At 36.7% G+C, this 19,602-nt stretch overlaps 1 protein-coding gene across 4 annotated transcripts in view; it reads left to right on the forward strand.

Moving 5' to 3' along the window:
* Positions 1-19,602, forward strand: part of WDR17 (WD repeat domain 17) — a 52,973-nt gene that overhangs the window by 21,845 nt on the left and 11,526 nt on the right. For all 4 annotated transcript variants that reach the window (XR_011325428.1, XM_069787356.1, XM_069787345.1 and 1 more), the window contains 14 exons: positions 1,487-1,578; positions 3,319-3,401; positions 4,313-4,399; positions 5,115-5,279; positions 9,129-9,331; positions 9,467-9,616; positions 9,723-9,853; positions 11,654-11,779; positions 13,284-13,439; positions 13,712-13,776; positions 14,175-14,307; positions 15,811-15,902; positions 17,207-17,306; positions 18,495-18,634. Coding sequence is in view for 3 of the 4 variants with exons in the window: in XM_069787356.1 (XP_069643457.1) it covers positions 1,487-1,578; positions 3,319-3,401; positions 4,313-4,399; positions 5,115-5,279; positions 9,129-9,331; positions 9,467-9,616; positions 9,723-9,853; positions 11,654-11,779; positions 13,284-13,439; positions 13,712-13,776; positions 14,175-14,307; positions 15,811-15,902; positions 17,207-17,306; positions 18,495-18,634 (1,723 nt within the window). In the remaining variant the exon portion in view is untranslated. The remainder of the gene's footprint in view (positions 1-1,486; positions 1,579-3,318; positions 3,402-4,312; positions 4,400-5,114; positions 5,280-9,128; positions 9,332-9,466; positions 9,617-9,722; positions 9,854-11,653; positions 11,780-13,283; positions 13,440-13,711; positions 13,777-14,174; positions 14,308-15,810; positions 15,903-17,206; positions 17,307-18,494; positions 18,635-19,602) is intronic.

The raw sequence follows: 19,602 nt of genomic DNA on the forward strand, positions 1-19,602 counted from the left end.
TTTCTTCTTAAAACTGTTCTGCAACCCACTTAGGTGAACCTGGGAGTACATTTCTGATAGTTACTAATGTAAATAGTTGATGATAGGTAGGCATTCTCATTCTGTTTTAATTCTTTGGACAGCAGATGCATTTTTTTTAAAAGTCTAAATAATTCAGCTCACTGCCATTCTCTCCTGTGCTTTTAAACTCTAAGAAATAATAGCTGAGAGAAAAAAAAATACTGTAGTGGGAAGCTGAATGTAGTCTGTGTATGTGAAATGAATTTGCACTTTTTTCATTTCAGGGAGTCTCTTGCACCTTGTTTCTCTTCACAGATTATTTGTCTTGCTAGATGGAAATTGTGGCAATATGAAATACGGTGTTTTCTTTTGTGTTATTTTGTTTCGAAACTTAAATTCAGTTTGTAGTAGTTGTTCACTGTGAGGGGCACTTTTCAAGTCTTGTATTCTGATTTTAAAAAAAGAAAAAAAGTAAATTTAAGCTAATTGGAAGCATGTGCTTCAACTTCAGTTCCTTATCATCCTGTCCAAAAGTTCCTGTCCATTCCAGACAGAAATTCTACTACTTTCACATCCCTTATTCCTGGAGAGTTCCTCTCTGCCTTGTACTTTATTCCTAATATATAATCCAGTGCATGCCATCATTTTTATTTGGTCTCAAAAGACCTTTGAACATACTGATTACTCTTTTTTCTTTTTGTTTTTTCTCCTGTCATTCTCCTACCTGAATCTCTTTGTGTCTTATATATATACACTTTTCTAGACCTCTCCTGCGTAGACTGCCTTTTCCACCTCTGAAGTGTGACATAAAATAACAGTCAAAACTTATATAAATGTACCATATAGCTATTTAGGAAAAGTATAGCTATATTGGGATAGAGGGTCACTGTGGTGAGGAGAATTTGGTGCCTTTTGGATTACTCCTGAATGGAGTCATATATTGAGATTTTCCGCCCTGTGGAGTGTGGTTACAGATTCAGGTACATTCTTGATGGGCTTAGGTGCTGCAGTGGTGCAAGGTTAAGAAGCCAAAGTACTGTTATATGTTCTATTGCATTCTTCCTGCTTTGTCTTAATATGTAGGGAACTTTAAAAAAAAAATGCTGTAGTTGCTACAACTTTAAGCTTGAAACATTGAGACTATATCTCTTTTTCAGTTTGTCATATGCATAATGGACATTATTTTCTGTCACCTTAACTGCAAGACTTTCAGCAGGCATTGAGAATACTTTTTACAACAATACAACTTTTATTTTGCCCTTACCTCAAAAATAGGAATGTAGAAAAGCAGGTCAGGCTTTTGCTGAAATTGGATTTGTGACTGAGTATCAAATGCTGGCCTTAAACTATGAAAAACTCTTGTTTATGTGCCATTGACATCTTCTGTTTATATTACTTTTCTTGAATTTAAAGTAGAAACACACTAGTCAAACAATATTGTGATCTTATATTTATTGTGAGATCTTACAAATGTCTTTCTCTAAAGGAGATCTGAACTGCATAGCAGGTGCAACATCCAGAAATGGTGGCTTCATCTGGGATGTCCTAAAAGGCAAAATGATAACCAGATTCAGTGAGGTAAGATGAGATTACTTCTTTTTTTGTCTATATGAAATGTAAGTTAGTTATTCCCTCTGTTGTCAACAAATGAAGATGGGTCAAAGTTCGTATGTTTTCAAGAGATGCTATGATATAAAAATTTATAGAAAGAATTATGTGGGTGCCAGTTTATATCTGAGGCAGAAGTATTTTTAATTCCTCAGACTGGGTTTGTAACATGAGAATGATGAAGCACCAGATGGTCTCCATTATCTTAAGATTGGTTCTGTAGTGATACACAGCAAAAGCATAGCTGATTCTTTCTTACATGTGTAAATGTATATGGACATACAGACTTTAAATTGGGTATCAAAATGTAAAATGATGTTCTGTATTTTCAAACCAGGCTCAGAAAAAAATTTCAGTCCCAGTAAAGCTCCATTTTGCAGCACACTAAACATTATGTCTTATTTAGAATCTTGCCTTGTATTACCTGAAATGTATGCAGGCATTTGCAAGTCCTGAAACAGTAGCATAATTGTTATTGGCAGAAGGAGCTATTTAATACTATGTTGTAGTAATCTATAATATTTTTTGTATTCTTAGTATACAGCTATAATCTTCGGATTATACAGACATAAGTAACTGTGGCATCTGCATCAGAGGATAAGGGATGCTCTTTAAGAATACAGAGTTGGGGTCGGGGGGCTGGCGGAAAACAAATATACATACATACATTCAGGAGTTCCCGAGTTCTAACACTCAGAAGATTTGCACTTGTACTACTAAACGTCTTTTCTCAAACACTCATTGTGATACGTGTCCCACTTAAGTTTTCACATAGCAGAATTATTCATGCCCCATTGTCATGGTTTAACCCCAGCCAGCAACTAAGCACCATGCAGCTGCTCGCTCACTCCCCCCCCCCACCCAGTGGGATGGGGGAGAAAATCAGGAAAAGAAGTAAAACTTGTGGGTTGAGATAAGAATGGTTTAATAGAACAGAAAAGAAGAAACTAATAATGATAGCACTAATAAAATGACAACAGCAATAATAAAAGGCTTGGAATGTACAAATGATGTGCAGTGCAATTGCTCGCCACATGCTGATCGACACCCAGCTAGTCCCCGAGCGGTAATCCCCCACCCCCATTCCCCCCAGTTTATACACTAGATGTGACGTCCCATGGTATGGAATACCCTGTTGGCCAGTTTGGGTCAGGTGCCCTGGCTGTGTCCTGTGCCAACTTCTTGTGCCCCTCCAGCTTTCTTGCTGGCTGGGCATGAGAAGCTGAAAAATCCTTGACTATAGTCTAAACACTACTGAGCAACAACTGAAAACATCAGTGTGTTATCAACATTCTTCACATACTAAATTCAAAACATAGCACTGTACCAGCTACTAGGAAGACAATTAACTCTATCCCAGCTGAAACCAGGACACCCATTAACTTCATTATTCCAACAAGTAGCTAACCTTTATTCAAGCTTCAGGTTTATATAGTTGAGGGTTGCTCATTCTTCAACTTGACCCAGTTTTGTCTTTTGGATCTTGGAGAGTATGGCAGTTTTACTGTCTCTCTCCTCAGCCCCAGTTTTTTTGGATTCTCAAATATCCCAGCTATATTGGGTGCTCATGATATGATTTTGTACAGTGTACTTTACTGGGAGAAAAGGGTTGAAGCCCATAGGAGAATAAAATAAAAAAAGATGAGTCAATAGATGAGAGAAAAAGGGGTGAATTATTTCTTATTGATAGGTATTTTGCATTTTTTGAAGCATGGAAAGAATGGAATCTTCTGCATTGCCTGGAGTCATAAAGATTCCAAAAGAATAGCAACCTGCAGCAGTGATGGATTTTGGTGAGTGTTATTGGAAGAAAAAAAAAAAATTGCTAAATGCACTTCTCAAGTCAGTAAACTTTGACAGTACTATCAGTGACTAATTTTAAAACTTTTCTTACTGGACAAAACTTGGATTATATTAATCTCCTGTACTTGTTAGGATATATTTTTCATGATTTTAAGGGGAAAAAAAAGGGAAATGTTTGCAAAAAGAATAGTGTCTAAGACACTGTGATAGTGAAACTGAATATTGATTTTTATTTAGCCATGAATATTTTTCTAGGTTTCTAATTTGTAGATATGGAGGACACTTTTAAAAAGCTATCCCACTTAATTTTTTTTTTTTTACATTTGTTATTTCAAGGACTAGAAATCACTATTTTCAAACAAAGTAGTTGCAATTATGCTATTACAGGAGTATAATAGCTTATTTGTAAAACCTTGCAAATGCCCATTGAGAACAATTTTGTGTGTATTGTGTTTCAGTACATTTTAAAATCCTTGTTCATTCTTTTCCTTTGCTACCCGTGTTATTTCTGCTCAAACGTAATGAGCATGAATTTTAGAAAACAATCAATTAACTTTTTTTCACTTGTTTGTTTGTTTTTTAAATCCCTAAAGATCTTTTTGTACCTTAAAGCCATAGCTGCAATTTAGATTTTGGGCTATGAGGATCCTTTGAGGGAGGGAGGTACCGCAGTGGACATCTTTACAGCCTCTCTGAAGGAACATGGACTCTGAAGTCCAATTAAATGTTTTGCTTGGAAACAAACACTTGTACTTGAGGGGCTGTAGGAATAAAGATTTCTCATATTCTTTCTGTGTGCTTTTTTGCTGTCTGGTTTATTTGCACAGAATCAAACCTGACTTTTGAATAGGCTACTTGGAATGCTTTTTTCCTCATAATATTATATTGTGATTGGTTTCAGTATTATTCGAACCATTGATGGCAAGGTTCTTCACAAGTACAAACATCCAGCTGCAGTGTTTGGCTGTGATTGGAGTCAAAACAACAAGTAAGTAAAAAATTAACCCAAAGAATTGATAATATTTACTATTTAAATTGATTACCAATAAAGTAACACAAAGTTTAGAACATGATATTTACCATGATATTAGAGCACTGAATTTTTTTTTCTGTTCCCCAGTAGGATATGTCTGTAGCCCCTCTGTGTTCCCAGTAGTGGATTTCATTGCTCAGCATGAACTTACTTAACTTTCAAAAGAGGATCTTTTCATATTGATGAGAGAAAAAAAAATTCTCTGGCTGCATATATAATGGGGGAAAAAAAGCAGACATTCAGGAAAGAGGGATTTAGATTGGCTTCCTTTTAATGACTACTAAGCTGAAGATATAGCAGGCAACTAAATACACTGTGATATATGTTAATTTTGCAGGTAATTCCTAAAGACAACATGATAACTTTTTGTCAAAAAACAATTATACAGTAATTCAGTCTATTAATAGTTGTGTGTTGGGTGCTTAGTCAGACTGCAATACAAATACTGTTCCCTATTGCAACTAATGGATCTTTATCAGGTTTTTTTCTGATTTGGTATATTTAATTGGGTTATGAATAATTACATCATAAAGACACAAAGGGAATCAAGAATATGCTATTTTTTAAAGTAAATTGCAAAAATACCCATCATATCTATTTTTAAACTAAAAAAATGTGAGTACTCTTGATGGTCTCTGTGACCGAGGATTTTACTATTTTTATTTTGCAGAGATATGATAGCTACTGGTTGTGAGGACAAAAATGTTCGTGTTTACTACTTGGCAACCAGCTCTGATCAGCCACTGAAAGTTTTTACAGGGCATACTGCAAAGGTGTTTCATGTACGGTGGTCTCCTCTGAGAGAAGGAATCCTCTGCAGTGGCTCTGATGATGGGTATGTATTTCTGAACTATTAGAAAATTTAAAAACTCAGGCAGGACTATTAGAGAAACTTAAGATCTTTAGTTGTGCTGGTGCTGGCACCTTTGAAAACTCTGAACAATATAATAATCTAAATCTCTGTCTTGTTCAGATTCAGGCTGTAGCTTTGCTGTTAGCTTAATATAGTATTTGGGCAGCAGGATCATTATCTAAAATTGTCACAGCTGCTGTAGCAATGCAACTTTTAGATGCTTTCCCAAGAGCAGAGTCAGTGACTGATACCTGTTACTCCTAGGAATGATATAAGGAGGATACCATGTGTTTACATTATGTCTAAAGATATGGGTGCAAGACCTGCTTTTACCTGATGTCTTTCAAAAGTATAATTAAGTAGAATCTCTGGAGATTTTTAGTGAGTGCTAAGTACTTCTGTTTTGTTGGTTTTGATGACATTTTTTGAGAGAGAGCACATCAGTCTATGGTAAGCAGGAGAGGAAGGATTTTTCTATGATTCTAAGCCACATACTTGCAAAGTATACAAAACATTTTTGGAGTATTGGCTTCTATTGCTTTCCCCACTATCATTCGTTAGATGTCTTTTGCTTGCAGCAAAATCTGTTAGTTCATAGTATAATGATTCATGAAAGAAACCAACTTGACAACAAACTTTTTACATGTCAATTCTCTCTATTTCACATGAGCAAGAAGTAGTGAATCCAAAATTCTGTCATAATGTCATTATGAGATATTCTGATTTTATTACCAAACATGGCTATGTAATAAAACTTGATTACAGAGGGATTTCCAGAATGCAGTGACACTTTCACTTTGAGGGAAGGGGATCGTTGAATAACTTAGTCCCAGGTAACACAGAAAGTAAGCAGTTTTTTGAGTTTATTGTACTTGGTAACACTCCTGTTCGTAGTCAAACTTCGAGCTATTTCGGATGAGCTGTTGAGCACCTAGGCTTATACAGTACATTGGAACAGTAAGCAAGGGTCACATGTGAGCACATACTGCTGTAGCACTATACATATGTAAATATATAAAATGGCCTTCTAACTTGTGGATTCTACTTTGTGGCAAGGTCCGTCAAATGGCCCCTTTGCAGCACTGGAGAAACTGTAACAGGTAGCTTTGCTGCCATGAGTGAGCTTTGGTAACATATTTGATAATGCAATAAAATGTAGCCAAAATTACAATGATCTTTTCAAGAAACTGAACTTTTAATTTCCTAATTCTGTAGTCTGCTCAATTAGCTATACCCAGAGACAGCAACTACTGAAAATAAAAGGAAATGTTAGAAACTCACTTGGTTAAAAGGGAAGAAAAAAATAGCGAGAAAGCTGGTATGAATTCTTCCTCATTACTTGTGTAATTATGGTGGGAGTTTCACAATTTAAGATAGTGTGGTGTCCATTTCTGCCATGTGACAAATGCTTTGTTCAAAGGGGAGAATAGAATAGAATATTTTGGTTGGAAGGGACCTACAACAATCATCTAGTTAACTGCCTGACCATTTCAGGGCTGACCAGAAGTTAAAGCATGTTGTTAAGGGCGTTGTCCAAATGCCTCTCACACACTGACAGGCTTGGGGCATTGACCACCTCTCTCAGAAGCCTGTTCCAGTGTTTGACCACCCTCTCAGTAAAGAAATGCTTCCTAACATCCAGTCTAAACCTCCCCTGGTGCAGCTTTGAAGCATTCCCATGTGTCTTATCACTGGATCCCAGGGAGAAGAGATCAGCACCTCCCTCTCCACATCCCCTCCTCAGGAAGCTGTAGAGAGCAATGAGGTCGCCCCTCAGCCTCCTTTTCTCCAACCCAGACAAACCCAAAGTCCTCAGCCATTCCACATAGGACATGCCTTCCAGCACTTTCACCAGCTTTGTTGCCCTCCTCTGGAAACATTCAAAGACCTTCACATCCTTCTTGAATTGTGGGGCCCAGAACCACACACAGTACTCAAGGTGAGGCCGCACTAACACTGAACGCAGTGGGATAATCACCTCTCTTGACCAGCTGGTTATCCTGTGTTTGATGCCCCCCCAGGATGGGGTTTGCCCTTTTGGGTGCCAGGGCACACTGCTGACTCACAGTGAGCCTGCTGTCAACGGCACCCCCAGATCCCTTTCTGCAGGGCTGCTCTACAGCCACTCCTCTCCCCTTTTATTTTTGGGCCCAGTGTTACTCTGTTGCAGGTGCAGAATCTGGCATTTGGACTTGTTAAATTTCATCCCATTAATCACTGCCCAACACTCCAATCTATCTAGATCCCTCTGCAAGGCCTCTTGTCCCCCAGGAGAATCAACAGTACCTCCCAGTTTGGTATCATTAGCAAACTTGCTAATGTATTCAAATCCTGCGTCCAGATCATTTGATAATGTATTGAACAGAACTGGCCCTAGAACTGAACCCTGAGGAACGCTGCTGGTGACTGGTCACCAGCCAGATGTGGTCCCATTTACTACAACCCTTTGAGCCCTGCTGTTCAGCCAGTTCTTCACTCAGTGCACTGTGAACCCGCTTGTCCCACCATTGGAGAGCTTGTCCAGAAGGATGCTGTGAGGGACAGTATCAAAAGCCTTACTAAAATCCAGAAAAACTACATCCACCACCTTCCATTCATCCACTAGTGATACTGAAAAAGCCAGTTGAAGAAACTCTCTAAGAATCAGTTTTGGAGTTTCAGAAAGCAGGCATTCTTTATTGCAGCGCTGGGTGCACAGGGGATCGCTCCACCTATCGTGCACACTGTCAGGCCTAATTGTGCAGGTTAAGTACATGTTCTACATACATATTCACTAGATTTCCAAGAAATGTTATACATATTCATTAGTTTTCTGGGAAACTATTAGCATATGCAAATGTCCTTTACACAGGTGCATTGAAGGTCTCTGGTGGTCTTCCATAGTCTTCCTCACTTGTCTGCTACTTGACCCTTCTCGGATGATTCTGCATAGTGTGATCTTCTGCATTTTTGATACATCTTATCCTAAAGAATGCTCATTAGTGCTTCTATTATCTATGCTTACATTTTGATGTAATTCACATGTATACTTCTAAACTAAGTTACCTAAAAGGGCTGAAGTACTTATCTTCTTCAGTGGGGCCTCATCCAGGATGGCCCAGAAACTGGAAGGCCATCCAAAAGCAATTTCTCACACATCTTGCAAATACAGAACCCCCATCCACCACTGATCAGCAAACAATCAGGCAAAGAAACAGCAATGCCATTGTACTCAGAAAAACATCCTGCATCACTAGGAGGGTAACCTTATCATAGAAGAATAGCGAATTAGTTAAACAGGACTTTCCCTTTGTGAACCCATGTTGACTGTACCTGATGATTGCATTATTCTTTAAATGCCTTTCAGTAGTACCCAGTATGATCTTCATAATTTTTCTAGGAACAGAGATTAGTCTAACAGGTCTGTAGTTTCCTGGGTCTGTTTAGAAGGCTGTTAAAGCCATAAGAAAGATAGAACTTACAGTTCTGTTTTGTTTTTCTTTCATTCTTTTCCCCTTGAGAGTCCTAACAGACAAATATAATACACATCCAGGCATATGGGTAAACCTCTTTTCTCTCACTGACATGTAAGATAATGGGGCATGTGAGACTTTTGAAAGACTATGCGGTGGATGGAATAGTTTCTTGCCTGGTGAACTGCCTTTGGTGTATTTTGTACCGCATCCTAAACATGAAGGGCATTGGCTGCTACCTCTCTTATTACAACTTCTATAAACATACTGCAAATAAATATTCTGATAAATTTGAAGCTTAGAATGTTGCTGAAGTAGACAGATAATCATATTTCAGTAGGAGATTTGATGGACATAGGTCTCTTTTATCCTGTTTCAGTACTGTTCGAATATGGGATTATACACAGGATGCTTGTATAAATGTTCTTAGTGGACATACAGCTCCAGTACGGGGACTGATGTGGAATCCTGAAATTCCTTACCTTCTAATATCTGGCAGTTGGGACTATACAATTCGAGTCTGGGACACAAGAGATGGAACATGTTTGGACACAGTTTATGATCATGGTGCAGATGTATATGGTAATATTTTAAACTTTTGTTTTATTTCTGTATTGAAATGCATTTTAAAATATCTTAAAATTTATAAAATAATGTCATCTGGTTATTAGATAAACTTAATTATTTGACTACATTTTTAAATGCCTTCTCTACTAGGATTAACATGTCATCCTAGTCGTCCATTTACTATGGCATCTTGCTCTCGTGACTCCACTGTGAGACTCTGGTCATTGACACCTCTTATAAACCCTCTACAAATAAACATCTTAGCAGATAGATGTTGGGATGAGATTATCGGTAATACAGGTAAGTAAATTGTATATACCATTGTTTTAATTTTCTGTATGTATTATACTTTTTTCTTTTTTTCTTGCTTTTTTAATTTTCACGTATAAATCTTTGTGTGTGTTAGATCGTGCTGTGGAATCTGGTGCTCCTCCTTTGCTGTGTGGTAAAGTTTCCAGGGATATTAAACAAGAAGTGGAAAAATTGACAGGAAATCCTCGAGGAAAAAAACTAAGGTGGTTTTCAGAATGTTTTTCAGTAAGTACTCTGCAAACTTAAGGATGTTGTCAGTGTACATGACTTTCTCTTCTGAAGTTGATCTCCAAAACTGAAATAAATTTCTTCTCTACCATTTTTTTTTCTCTCTCTTAAAGAGGGCTCAGAAAATATGCAGAAATCAGTTCAGTCTCTTAAAAGTTCTTCATGTAAACATGTCCATGACTGAATTGTTTGTCAGTTGTGAACACTAATTTTTCACAAAGTGAAACAGGTGGGATAATTAATTTTCCATAGGAAAAGTTTGATTTGACAGGAATTTTCTATTGAAGAAAATGAAAAGATGTGTTTTATCAAACTACTTTGGATTTTTTTAATTTTAAACCATCAAAGGGAAACCCTCGTTACAGATAAGGTTTGAACTGCCCAAGTGCCTGTGCCAAAACTGCTGTATTGCCTTCTAGGAGCTGTAGATCTGGATGAGCCATGCCCCAGTATCCATCAATTGCCTTTCCTCCATTGTACAGTAGTATTTCCTATAAATCATTGCAGCCTTTTTGTGCAGTTGAGTTAAAAATATAAACTACTGGATTCCTGTGAGTGCTTACCTGCATAGGAACTGAAGTTGAGGTAGAACAAGGACAAAAATGACCTGGAACTACAGCTTGTGTCAAGCACTGTTGTGACTTAAGTCAATACACTGATCTACAAAGACCTAGTTCATCCAAAATACTTGTTTTGATTTCTAGCGAAGTTGAAGTCTATGATTTAGAAATGCTGAAACAATCTTCCTCAATTACAAATCTTGAAATTTCATGTTTTATTAAAAATAGATTTTTATGGAATTCCTTGTTTTACGGAAGTTATGAATTTTGATGTCCCATGTTGATTCAAGAGTAAAACTGTTTATAAGATTAGAATTTTCCAAGAAAAAAACTTTTTTTGATCAGCTGTGTTCAGTGCTTTTTGAGTTCAGAAAATAAAGTGTTGTGCTTAAACTATAGGGAGTCAAATAAGAGGTTTAAGGGACTGAAAAAAGAGGGAATAGTCTCTTTTTTTTTTTTTTTTTTTTTTTCCTAGCAGGATCTCCTGCTTTTTACCAGCTCAGAAATAATTGGACTTCTAAACTTGTAATTCTGTTATTCTTATAAAAACTACTTCAGGTCAAAGGTTTAATGATTTACTTTTTTTATAAGCTTTTAATTACTCACTCTCTTCTAGACCTCATTCAATATTAAACCATTGTCCTAGTTCTACAGAAGGATTGATTCAAATGTTAGACCAATAAAAATGCTTAAAATGTATTTAAAAAAAATCGCCTTGATAGCCTGCAAGATTTTGTGCATATGCAGTTATACCATATGTGTCTGTTTTAAGATTTAATATTAAAATAGTAACCTAGATTGTGGCAGTCGAGCCTTGAAGTTGTTTTTTACCTGGCCCATGCCTTTTGCTCTACAGGAAATGCTAAAATAGTACTAGGGCAGCTCCTGCATCCCAGCAGCTGAATGTTGTTTTAAGCCAGCAGTAGCCACCAGATAGCTTGTATTCCTTTGGGAGCAAAAGGGAAAACTCTAATGGTGAGCCATCAACTATGTCCACACATAACCGAATACTTACGTCCACAGATCTTGCTCTATCTTCACAGCCTTCAAGAAGACTGAAGGAGTTGCAGCATCTTGAACTAATTCATGTCTTCATAGTAAAGCTTCTAATATTGAAATTGTCTGAAATTGTATTTCTTGAAATTGACTGACAGATGTTTTCCAATGTCTTTTTAAGTTCAAGTTTCTCTCTTGAACATTACTGTAATACAACTCTTTTCTTCCCTAACAATTTTAGCCTCCAGGAGGCAGCAAAAATTTATGGGATTTGGTCGCTGTAATAAAAGGACAGGATGACAGTTTGCTTCCACAAAACTACTGCAAAGGAATTATGCATATGAAGCATCTCATTAGATTTAGAATGGTAAGTGAAGCATAAACAGTATGTGAAAATGGCTGTTAATCCATATATATATATTTCACTCTTTAACTTTTAATGCTTTACAAAAGGGTCACAATTTATTTCATGTCCAAAGATATTTGTGCAATATCGGTTCTTTGTGCAATACTGGTCTGTTAGAACAATAGCATCAAGCTAAGTCTGCGTGACTTCATGCATGCTCAGTGTTAAAAGGCTAGGTTACAGCTGTTAGCTAGAAAAGCAGTTTTCAAAATAATTAAAAGAAATGACAAAGCAAGCATCACTACAGCTTGAGCTATGAAGCGAGTTTGTCTTCCCTATTATATATACTGTACTTTTACATTCAGTAAAGTCAAATTATTTGGTTGTATAACCAGGAAGTTTGTAGTTATGTTCAGGTGCGGGGATAGGGGAATTCATGTCTGAAAATGGAGGAGAGTCAGCAGACATACACTCTGTAGCTGTCTGGAAGAAGGAGTGGAAAAACAAGAACCTGTCAGTAATACAGATGTGCAGCTGAAGAGTGACTCAGATGTGAATGTGAAATTCAAGTACTAGGCCATAAATTTATTAGTAGCTGTGTATGTGAATATGCAACCAGACATAAAATTTGTGCAGAATATGGGGATACATGGTTCTGTCAGGGACTTCTTAGGGATACTAAAGTATCCCATACTCTGATGACTGGGTTGTAAATAGAGGAAAGATATCTTTTAGTATGGATCAGGAAATGTGTAACTCCCCACTTGCCACTGCCAGAGCTAAATACCTGCCAGCTATCATCTGTTGTTTGCTGTTGCAGGCTGCCTCTTGCAAAATGACAGACTCTTTAAGAGTGTCCTAACATACCTTATGACAATGATCAAAAAGATAGCATGACAATGATAAAAAAGATAGGTGTGCCAAGTAAAAAAGTAACATAGTTTGTTTTTTTAAAAAAAATAGATCCTTTCTCAGCAGCTGCCATTAGTCTACATTGCAGTTTACTTTGGTGAAGAATGTTCAAAATTTGTTCTTCATCCTCCATATATGGTATTGTAAAGCCATGAATAGCCAAACACCATCTCACATATATTGATGATAGAGTTAAACTGAGAATTCTTGAAATGTGAAGTGAAGCTCCTCCTTGCCTTTTTTTACGTTAAATGTGATCATGTTGCAGCTTGTCTTAAACTCTGTCAGATGGAAAATTTAGTCTTCTTTCTTCAACTAATATAAAAATTGCAGTGGTTGGGAATATAAATCATTTATTGGTCGTAAGTTTAATGGGGTATGACAGATCATGACACAGGTTGAGCCTACTGTATTCTTTCTTTACGTGGACATCATTATAATGGTAATAAGTACAATTTCCAGCTATTTTCTCAAAAGGATTTTTTTCTTAAATGATAGCATTTATATTTCATTGTAATGTTTGACACTAATTCATTCTTAAGAAAACTTGTTTTCATCGCAGAAAACTATTTTTTTAAAAACTTTTTTATCTTTTTTTTTTCTCCCCCCTTAGTCCAAGGCACAAGAATTGACAACAGTAAAAATGTCCAAGTTTGGAGGTGGTATTGGTGCACCAAGCAAAGAGGAGAGGCTTAAAGAAGCTGCAGAAATACATTTAAGATTAGGACAAATTCAGCGATATTGTGAACTAATGGTAGAACTTGGAGAGGTAAAATATCAGAACGTTATTGAAGAACAATATAATATGAAGTTTTCTGAAAACCAGCTATCCTAGCAAAGATGGGGTAGCAACAAAATGGTTCCTAAATCCAGAAAAGAATAATCTTGCTCCAATTATATTAACATATGCAGTCTAATGCATAGCTCATTCCTTACTTAACCTTTTGATAAATTTAATGGAAGAAACATGAAGCTAGTTAAAAATACAGCTGTTTCTCAAAATAAAATGATCAGGTGAAATGTATTGCTGCTTTCTCCTAGTGGGACAAAGCTCTCTCAGTTGCACCTGGTGTATCGATGAAATACTGGAGGAAGTTAATGCAAAGGTAAGGTAGTAAAAATATGATGCTGAACTGTAGTTTCTGTCCATAAAAGGACACAGACAAGTAGGAAGGATGGATACTATTATCAGTTGTACTTGGTTTTTGTTACAGCAGTCTAGTGATGTCACCTTTTGTTCAGTAACCTTTGGAATGGAACTGGGGAAGATTTCAACAACGATTTTGTGTGCAGGAATCAAGTTAAAGGGTTGAGAATAAATTGCAACTTTAACCAGAAACTCTTTAGTGCAGTATCCACATTTTGCAAGTCTGAGGTCTGGAAAGGCAGATGGGTTTCAGTGAACTTTATATGGCTTCATTTAACACCTGTACCATAGAGATAAATTTAGTGATCAATTATATATGTAGATCTTTCTTGCTTATTTATTCATTTGTTTAATTAGGAGAGCTGATCAGTTAATTCAGGAAGAAAATGATGATGTCATCCCATACTGTATAGCTATCGGAGATGTGAAGAAACTAGTTTCTTTCTTTACTTCAAGAGGCCAGCTTAAAGAGGCTCTTCTTGTTGCACAGGTATTATTAAGTATAACAGCGTGGGAGATGTATTTAGCTCTTTGTTTCTTACTCGAAAGATGACAAGCATATTTAAAAGGCTAGCACTGTTTGCTTTTGTGAAATGGCTAAATAATTATACCCTACTCCTTACTTCTGTATTGTATTGACCAGGTTTTATGCAGAAATCATAAAAAGGTATCTCATGTTTACCGATTTTTAAGCCTGATTCTTCTAAATTGCAATCAAATACCCATCATGAAAAATGATGTATTCGGTTTTGGTTGAAGTAGAAAATTAACCTGATTTTCAGCAGTCAATATTGCCCTTAACATCAAAGACATGTAGGATTTCTCTTGCATTTCTGCTGAGGTCTTGGTTATACTACTTTCTGTAGAATCTTTGGGTGAAACTGCTCAGTTGCAGTAGTAATCCATATAGGAAATCAAACTTTCAAATTAATACAAAAAACAGTGCAAGAGATTACCAAACGCAGGTATCTCCCTTCTGCTTCCTAATGTAAACACAAGTTAAAGGGCATGCAAAACATGCAAGACTGATACTTTGTTTCACTCTTTCTCACCATTCCTTTATTCTTTTTGAATAATTTCTGGATACTTAATATAGTTTGTTAAATAAACTGTCAAGATTTGTCCCTGGTACATTCTCTCATGCCTACCTGTCCTTGAATGTTCAGTTACCTCAGGGATAAGAACTCTAATAATGCATGTGAATTTGTGCTTTGGAAGTTGTCTATCTGTATGTTGTTGTTCTAATACTAGCTGAATGGTGCACAGAATGTAACTTTGAGGTATGCTTGAGTTTAACAAGTTATAATGCTTGAACCTTAAAGCACCTTAAAGCTTTAGAAAGATCTTCATTTTTCTTGAGAGAGAGACTTTGCAGGGGTTGCTTTTATTACAATTCATAGAATAGTCTTTGTCTCAAAGGTTTAATTGGATAATATTAAGCAAGAAAATATCATTACTTTCTTTCCTTTTTAATTGAGCCCTGAGTTTTAATGTTGTTACCCCAGCTATACCTTAAAGCACATGAAAGAATTTCCTTTTAACCCACACGGACCTCTTCTTGTTTAATATTAGAAATAATTTATTGCCAGACATGAAAAGTGTTCAGCTTATGCCACTATATAAACCTCTTCAGATTTACTGGTATACCTACTGAGAAGTATCTACGGAGTTCATGTTTCACTTGCAGCCACTTGCTCCTTAGGGTGTAGCCATCGCTGTCCATTTTAAGCATATTCAAATGCTGGAAAAATCCTGTACAAACGCATAGGAAGGAAGAGGTCTCTTGCTTCTGTAGAATTTCTTGTATGGCTGGATGAAACTAGGCTAAGATTTAGCTATGAATAAGTTCATTGGTTTAAACATTGCCTTTGTTATAGCTGGGCTTTAGAAAAATTTTATTCGCCTTAGGTTATTTTTTTTGTTGTTGAAAAACCACATTTCATATTCAGTTTGATTGATGCATTAATTAATCCATTTTTTTATTAACTTCTAGGCAGCTTGTGAGGGAAATATACAGATGTCACCACTCTCCACAACAAGTGGATCTTCAAATTCTGGTGGAAACAATACAGATGATTATAATGAGTAAGTTGTTCTATTTTATATCTAAAGCCTCATCTGAGTGCAGGATGTAAAGTCATCAAGGGAGATAAACCTTAGTGGTTTAATTTGGCATCAGCAATGTAGAATTCGACAACAAAATAATACATCTTCTAGTACTTAGTTGATAGAGTTACTAACTAACTGATGCTACACTGAATAATTCCCCCATTGTGCCACCTTCTGGCACCAAATGGATTTTTCATATGTGTTGTGGTTGAACCCCAGCCAGTAACTAAGCACCATGCAGCTGCTCGCTCACTCCCCCCTCTGCCCAGTGGGATGGGGGAGAGAGTCAGAAGGAAAAAGGTAAAACTCGAAGGTTGAGATAAGAACAATTTAACAGAACAGAAAGGAAGAAACTAATAATAACAATACTAAAATGACAACACTAATAAAAGGATTGGAGTATCCAAAACAAATGAGGCACAATGCAATTGCTCACCACCTGCCAACTGATGCTCAGTAAGTCCCAGAGCAGCGATCCCCCCAGGCCAACTCCCTGCAGTTTACATACTGGGCATGATGTCATATGGTATGGAATACCCCTTTGGCGAGTTTGGGTCAGCTGCCCTGGCTGTCTCCCATCCCAACTTCTTGTGTCCCTCCAGCCTTCTTGCTGGCTGGCCATGAGAAGCTGAAAAATCCTTGACTTAGTCTAAACACTACTTAGCATATTAACTTAGAACTTTTGGTAAGTAGAGTAAGATTTAGCATTAACAAGTATCTGTAAAACCCTATGTTTTATGCAACTTCTCCTCCTGAAGCTTTGCTCTTTACCATCGGTGAAGTTTCTGACAATGTACACTAATGGCTGTATTTTCACTGTATGTGCCCATAAAAGAAACCATGCCTCTCTCCTTGTTTAGAACAGTGCTCAAAACCTAAATTACATTATCAAGTTATATGTGTAGTAACAAAAGTAGCTTGGAGGCTGTGTAGTTACTTTATTTACATGTGCAATTTTTGAGCAATTAGAGAGATATTTATGCAGAGTTCACAGGTACAGAATGAATATCCAGATATTTGGGGTTTCTTCTGTCAATCTGAAGAGACATCTCCATACTGATGCAGATTTTGGGAAGCGGACCCACCTGAATATGCACCAACATAAGTGGTGGATGAAGCTCAAGTTGATTGCATTTTAAAAGCTGGTGGTGTCATTATCTAGAAGTCAAATATAAAAATTTTAGGGTACAGAAGCAAATGTGTTGACTTGTACATAAATTAGGAACCAAAGAACTCCAACCTTTAAGTGACCTTGCATAATCCATGTTTTGTTCTTGCAGGCTCCTGCACAAGGTCAGTAAAGAACTGGCAGAATGGTATTTCCAGGATGGCCATGCAGTGCTTGCAGCATGTTGCCATCTGGCTGTTGAAAATATAGAGGTAATTTTTTTTTTTCTCTTTAACTATGGAGAGGCCAACATTGACTTCCTTTTTACATCTCCCTGTGTTAACTGTTTTTTAAAATGTATGTACCACATTCTAAGATGTATTACTTGTACTTAGTATTTGCTTTGTATATATTTATACAGAGAGTTTGATCCTTACAGTATTAAAGTTAGTAGCAAAACTCCCCTGATTCTATTAAATTCAAGATTTGTCATGCACAGAAAGTAGTATGCTATTCTTTAATTGTATTTTCATATATGCAGTATCTTGTGATATTAGAAAATATAAGGTACCCAAGTACCTTACATATACACATAAGTATTACTGCTTATTATTTATGGTGACTCAAAAGAGCCATTCAGAACTGGAACATCATTGTGCTGCAAAAGATGCAATCTCTGCCTTGAAGAATTTGCAGTCTAAATGATGATGTAAATAAGAAAAAACCCCTACCCCTCAGTACAAAAATAGGGCTGACATATAGGAAACATTTTATTAGATTTTTCATTTTGTTTGTAGTTTTACAAATTGTTTCTTTTCCTCATTCTCTCTGGATTTTGTTGTTGCTGACTCCATATATTCTTCCTGCTCTATCCCCCAAAATGAGTAAAATTCCATCTTAATGAGCTGTTCAGAGAGAAAGAAATAATCAGTTAATGCCTGTATTATAGACATGAATAGACATTTCAGGTTGTTATGTAGTCTCTTACTGTTTAATATTCTGCTATGCCTACCAGCAACTCCAGTTGCCTGGAGAGGGTAAGAACAGGAGAGTCCTTCCTGGTTTGGTGGTTTGTTTGGTTTTGGGGGGTGTGGGGGTGTGGGTGCGTGTGAGTCTCCTTTCATCGAAAGAGAGGGGAAATATGTACTCTGAAAGCTAGTGTCCTTCCTTAAGACTAGAAGGAATCATTATCGCTTTTGGGTATGATATTTATATAATCTCTTTGGTTGAATAAAGGAAGATTCTGCTAATGGAAATATATTTGGTTATTTAAAAACTGATTAACATGTGGTGCACAATTATTTACTTGAACAAGAGACCCAAATTATATATAAGTTGCTTTAATACATATTTTGTCCCTCTGTAAAAAGCAGTCTCATAAATGAATGTCATATGCTCAACATGGTGAATCCCTAAAAGTGCTTGTGTCCCTTAATGATATAATTTTTTCATTGAGCAAGCTTGCGATGGCAAACCTGATTCGTGGAAATGAACTGGAGTTGGCAATCAGTGTTGGTACTGTCTTAGGAGAAAGTGCAGCACAAGCAACACATTATGCCCTAGAATTACTAGCAAGAAAATGTATGACAGTAACAACATGGTAAGAATTTCTTAATCCAAAGAAGATTTTTTTTATCCCCCCCACTCCCCCACCCCTGACAAAATGATAAAGGTGTTTCTTTCTGAAACTTTATAGACACCAAACCACCATAGGTAGGTAGAATAAGAATTGCTGCTTGAATAAGAATTGCTATATTAGACCTTTGAAGTACAGGGCATGCAAATGTTCTGCTTTAATCTCAAAATACATTATGTATGCATTGTAAATGAGAGAAGAGTCATTGTCAAACAGAGTATGAAACCCACTGAAAAAAACCCTAGGTACCTGGGCAATAGGTAGTATAGAAGTCCTAGTCTCTACTGAGTAAAAATGACTGCTTCAGACAAAGTAAGGCTAGAACTGAATTATAAAGTCAAAAGGAACAGAAGCTTAAGTAGGATCTGTGAAGTGATTTTTAAGTACTTGCTTGAAAAATATAAAAACCTAAGAGGCTGAGGAATTATTGTATATTGGTATTAGGAATACAAGACAGCTGACAAGATTTAAGGAAACAGGATTACTGTTTAATTCTGCAGGACTAAGTCATTTCTGTGTTGCATATAGGGGAAACTTTCTCTGCTACATTTTCTTTTCCTCCCTGTGGTGATTTTACTTTGAAGGATAGTTTTGTCTGGTTTTTTGTCTACCAGTGAAAAGCAGAAAATCTTCCTAAGGTATACTTGGCAGCTGTACAGGTGTTTCAGAATTAACATTTCGTAGAAAACGTGTGCTTAAACAGATACTGCAATTAAGCATCAGATTTTCTGCTGCAGTTGGTATTTGCGTTAAGTATCTAGAGGTAGCCTGAGAGAAACATAGTGGAACTCCTCTCAGAGCATTTAACCTGCCTTAGACAACGAAGCATTGTAGGAAAAGATAAAACAAGAAATGGATGGCTTGCTGGTTTGGTTTTGCAATGATTTAGCATGTCTGCATTGCACTGGTTCTAACAGGGTTGTTTTGGCAAT

The sequence above is a fragment of the Haliaeetus albicilla genome, chromosome 1 (genome assembly GCF_947461875.1).
Source record: "Haliaeetus albicilla chromosome 1, bHalAlb1.1, whole genome shotgun sequence".
In the NCBI taxonomy this organism is placed as follows: domain Eukaryota; kingdom Metazoa; phylum Chordata; class Aves; order Accipitriformes; family Accipitridae; genus Haliaeetus; species Haliaeetus albicilla.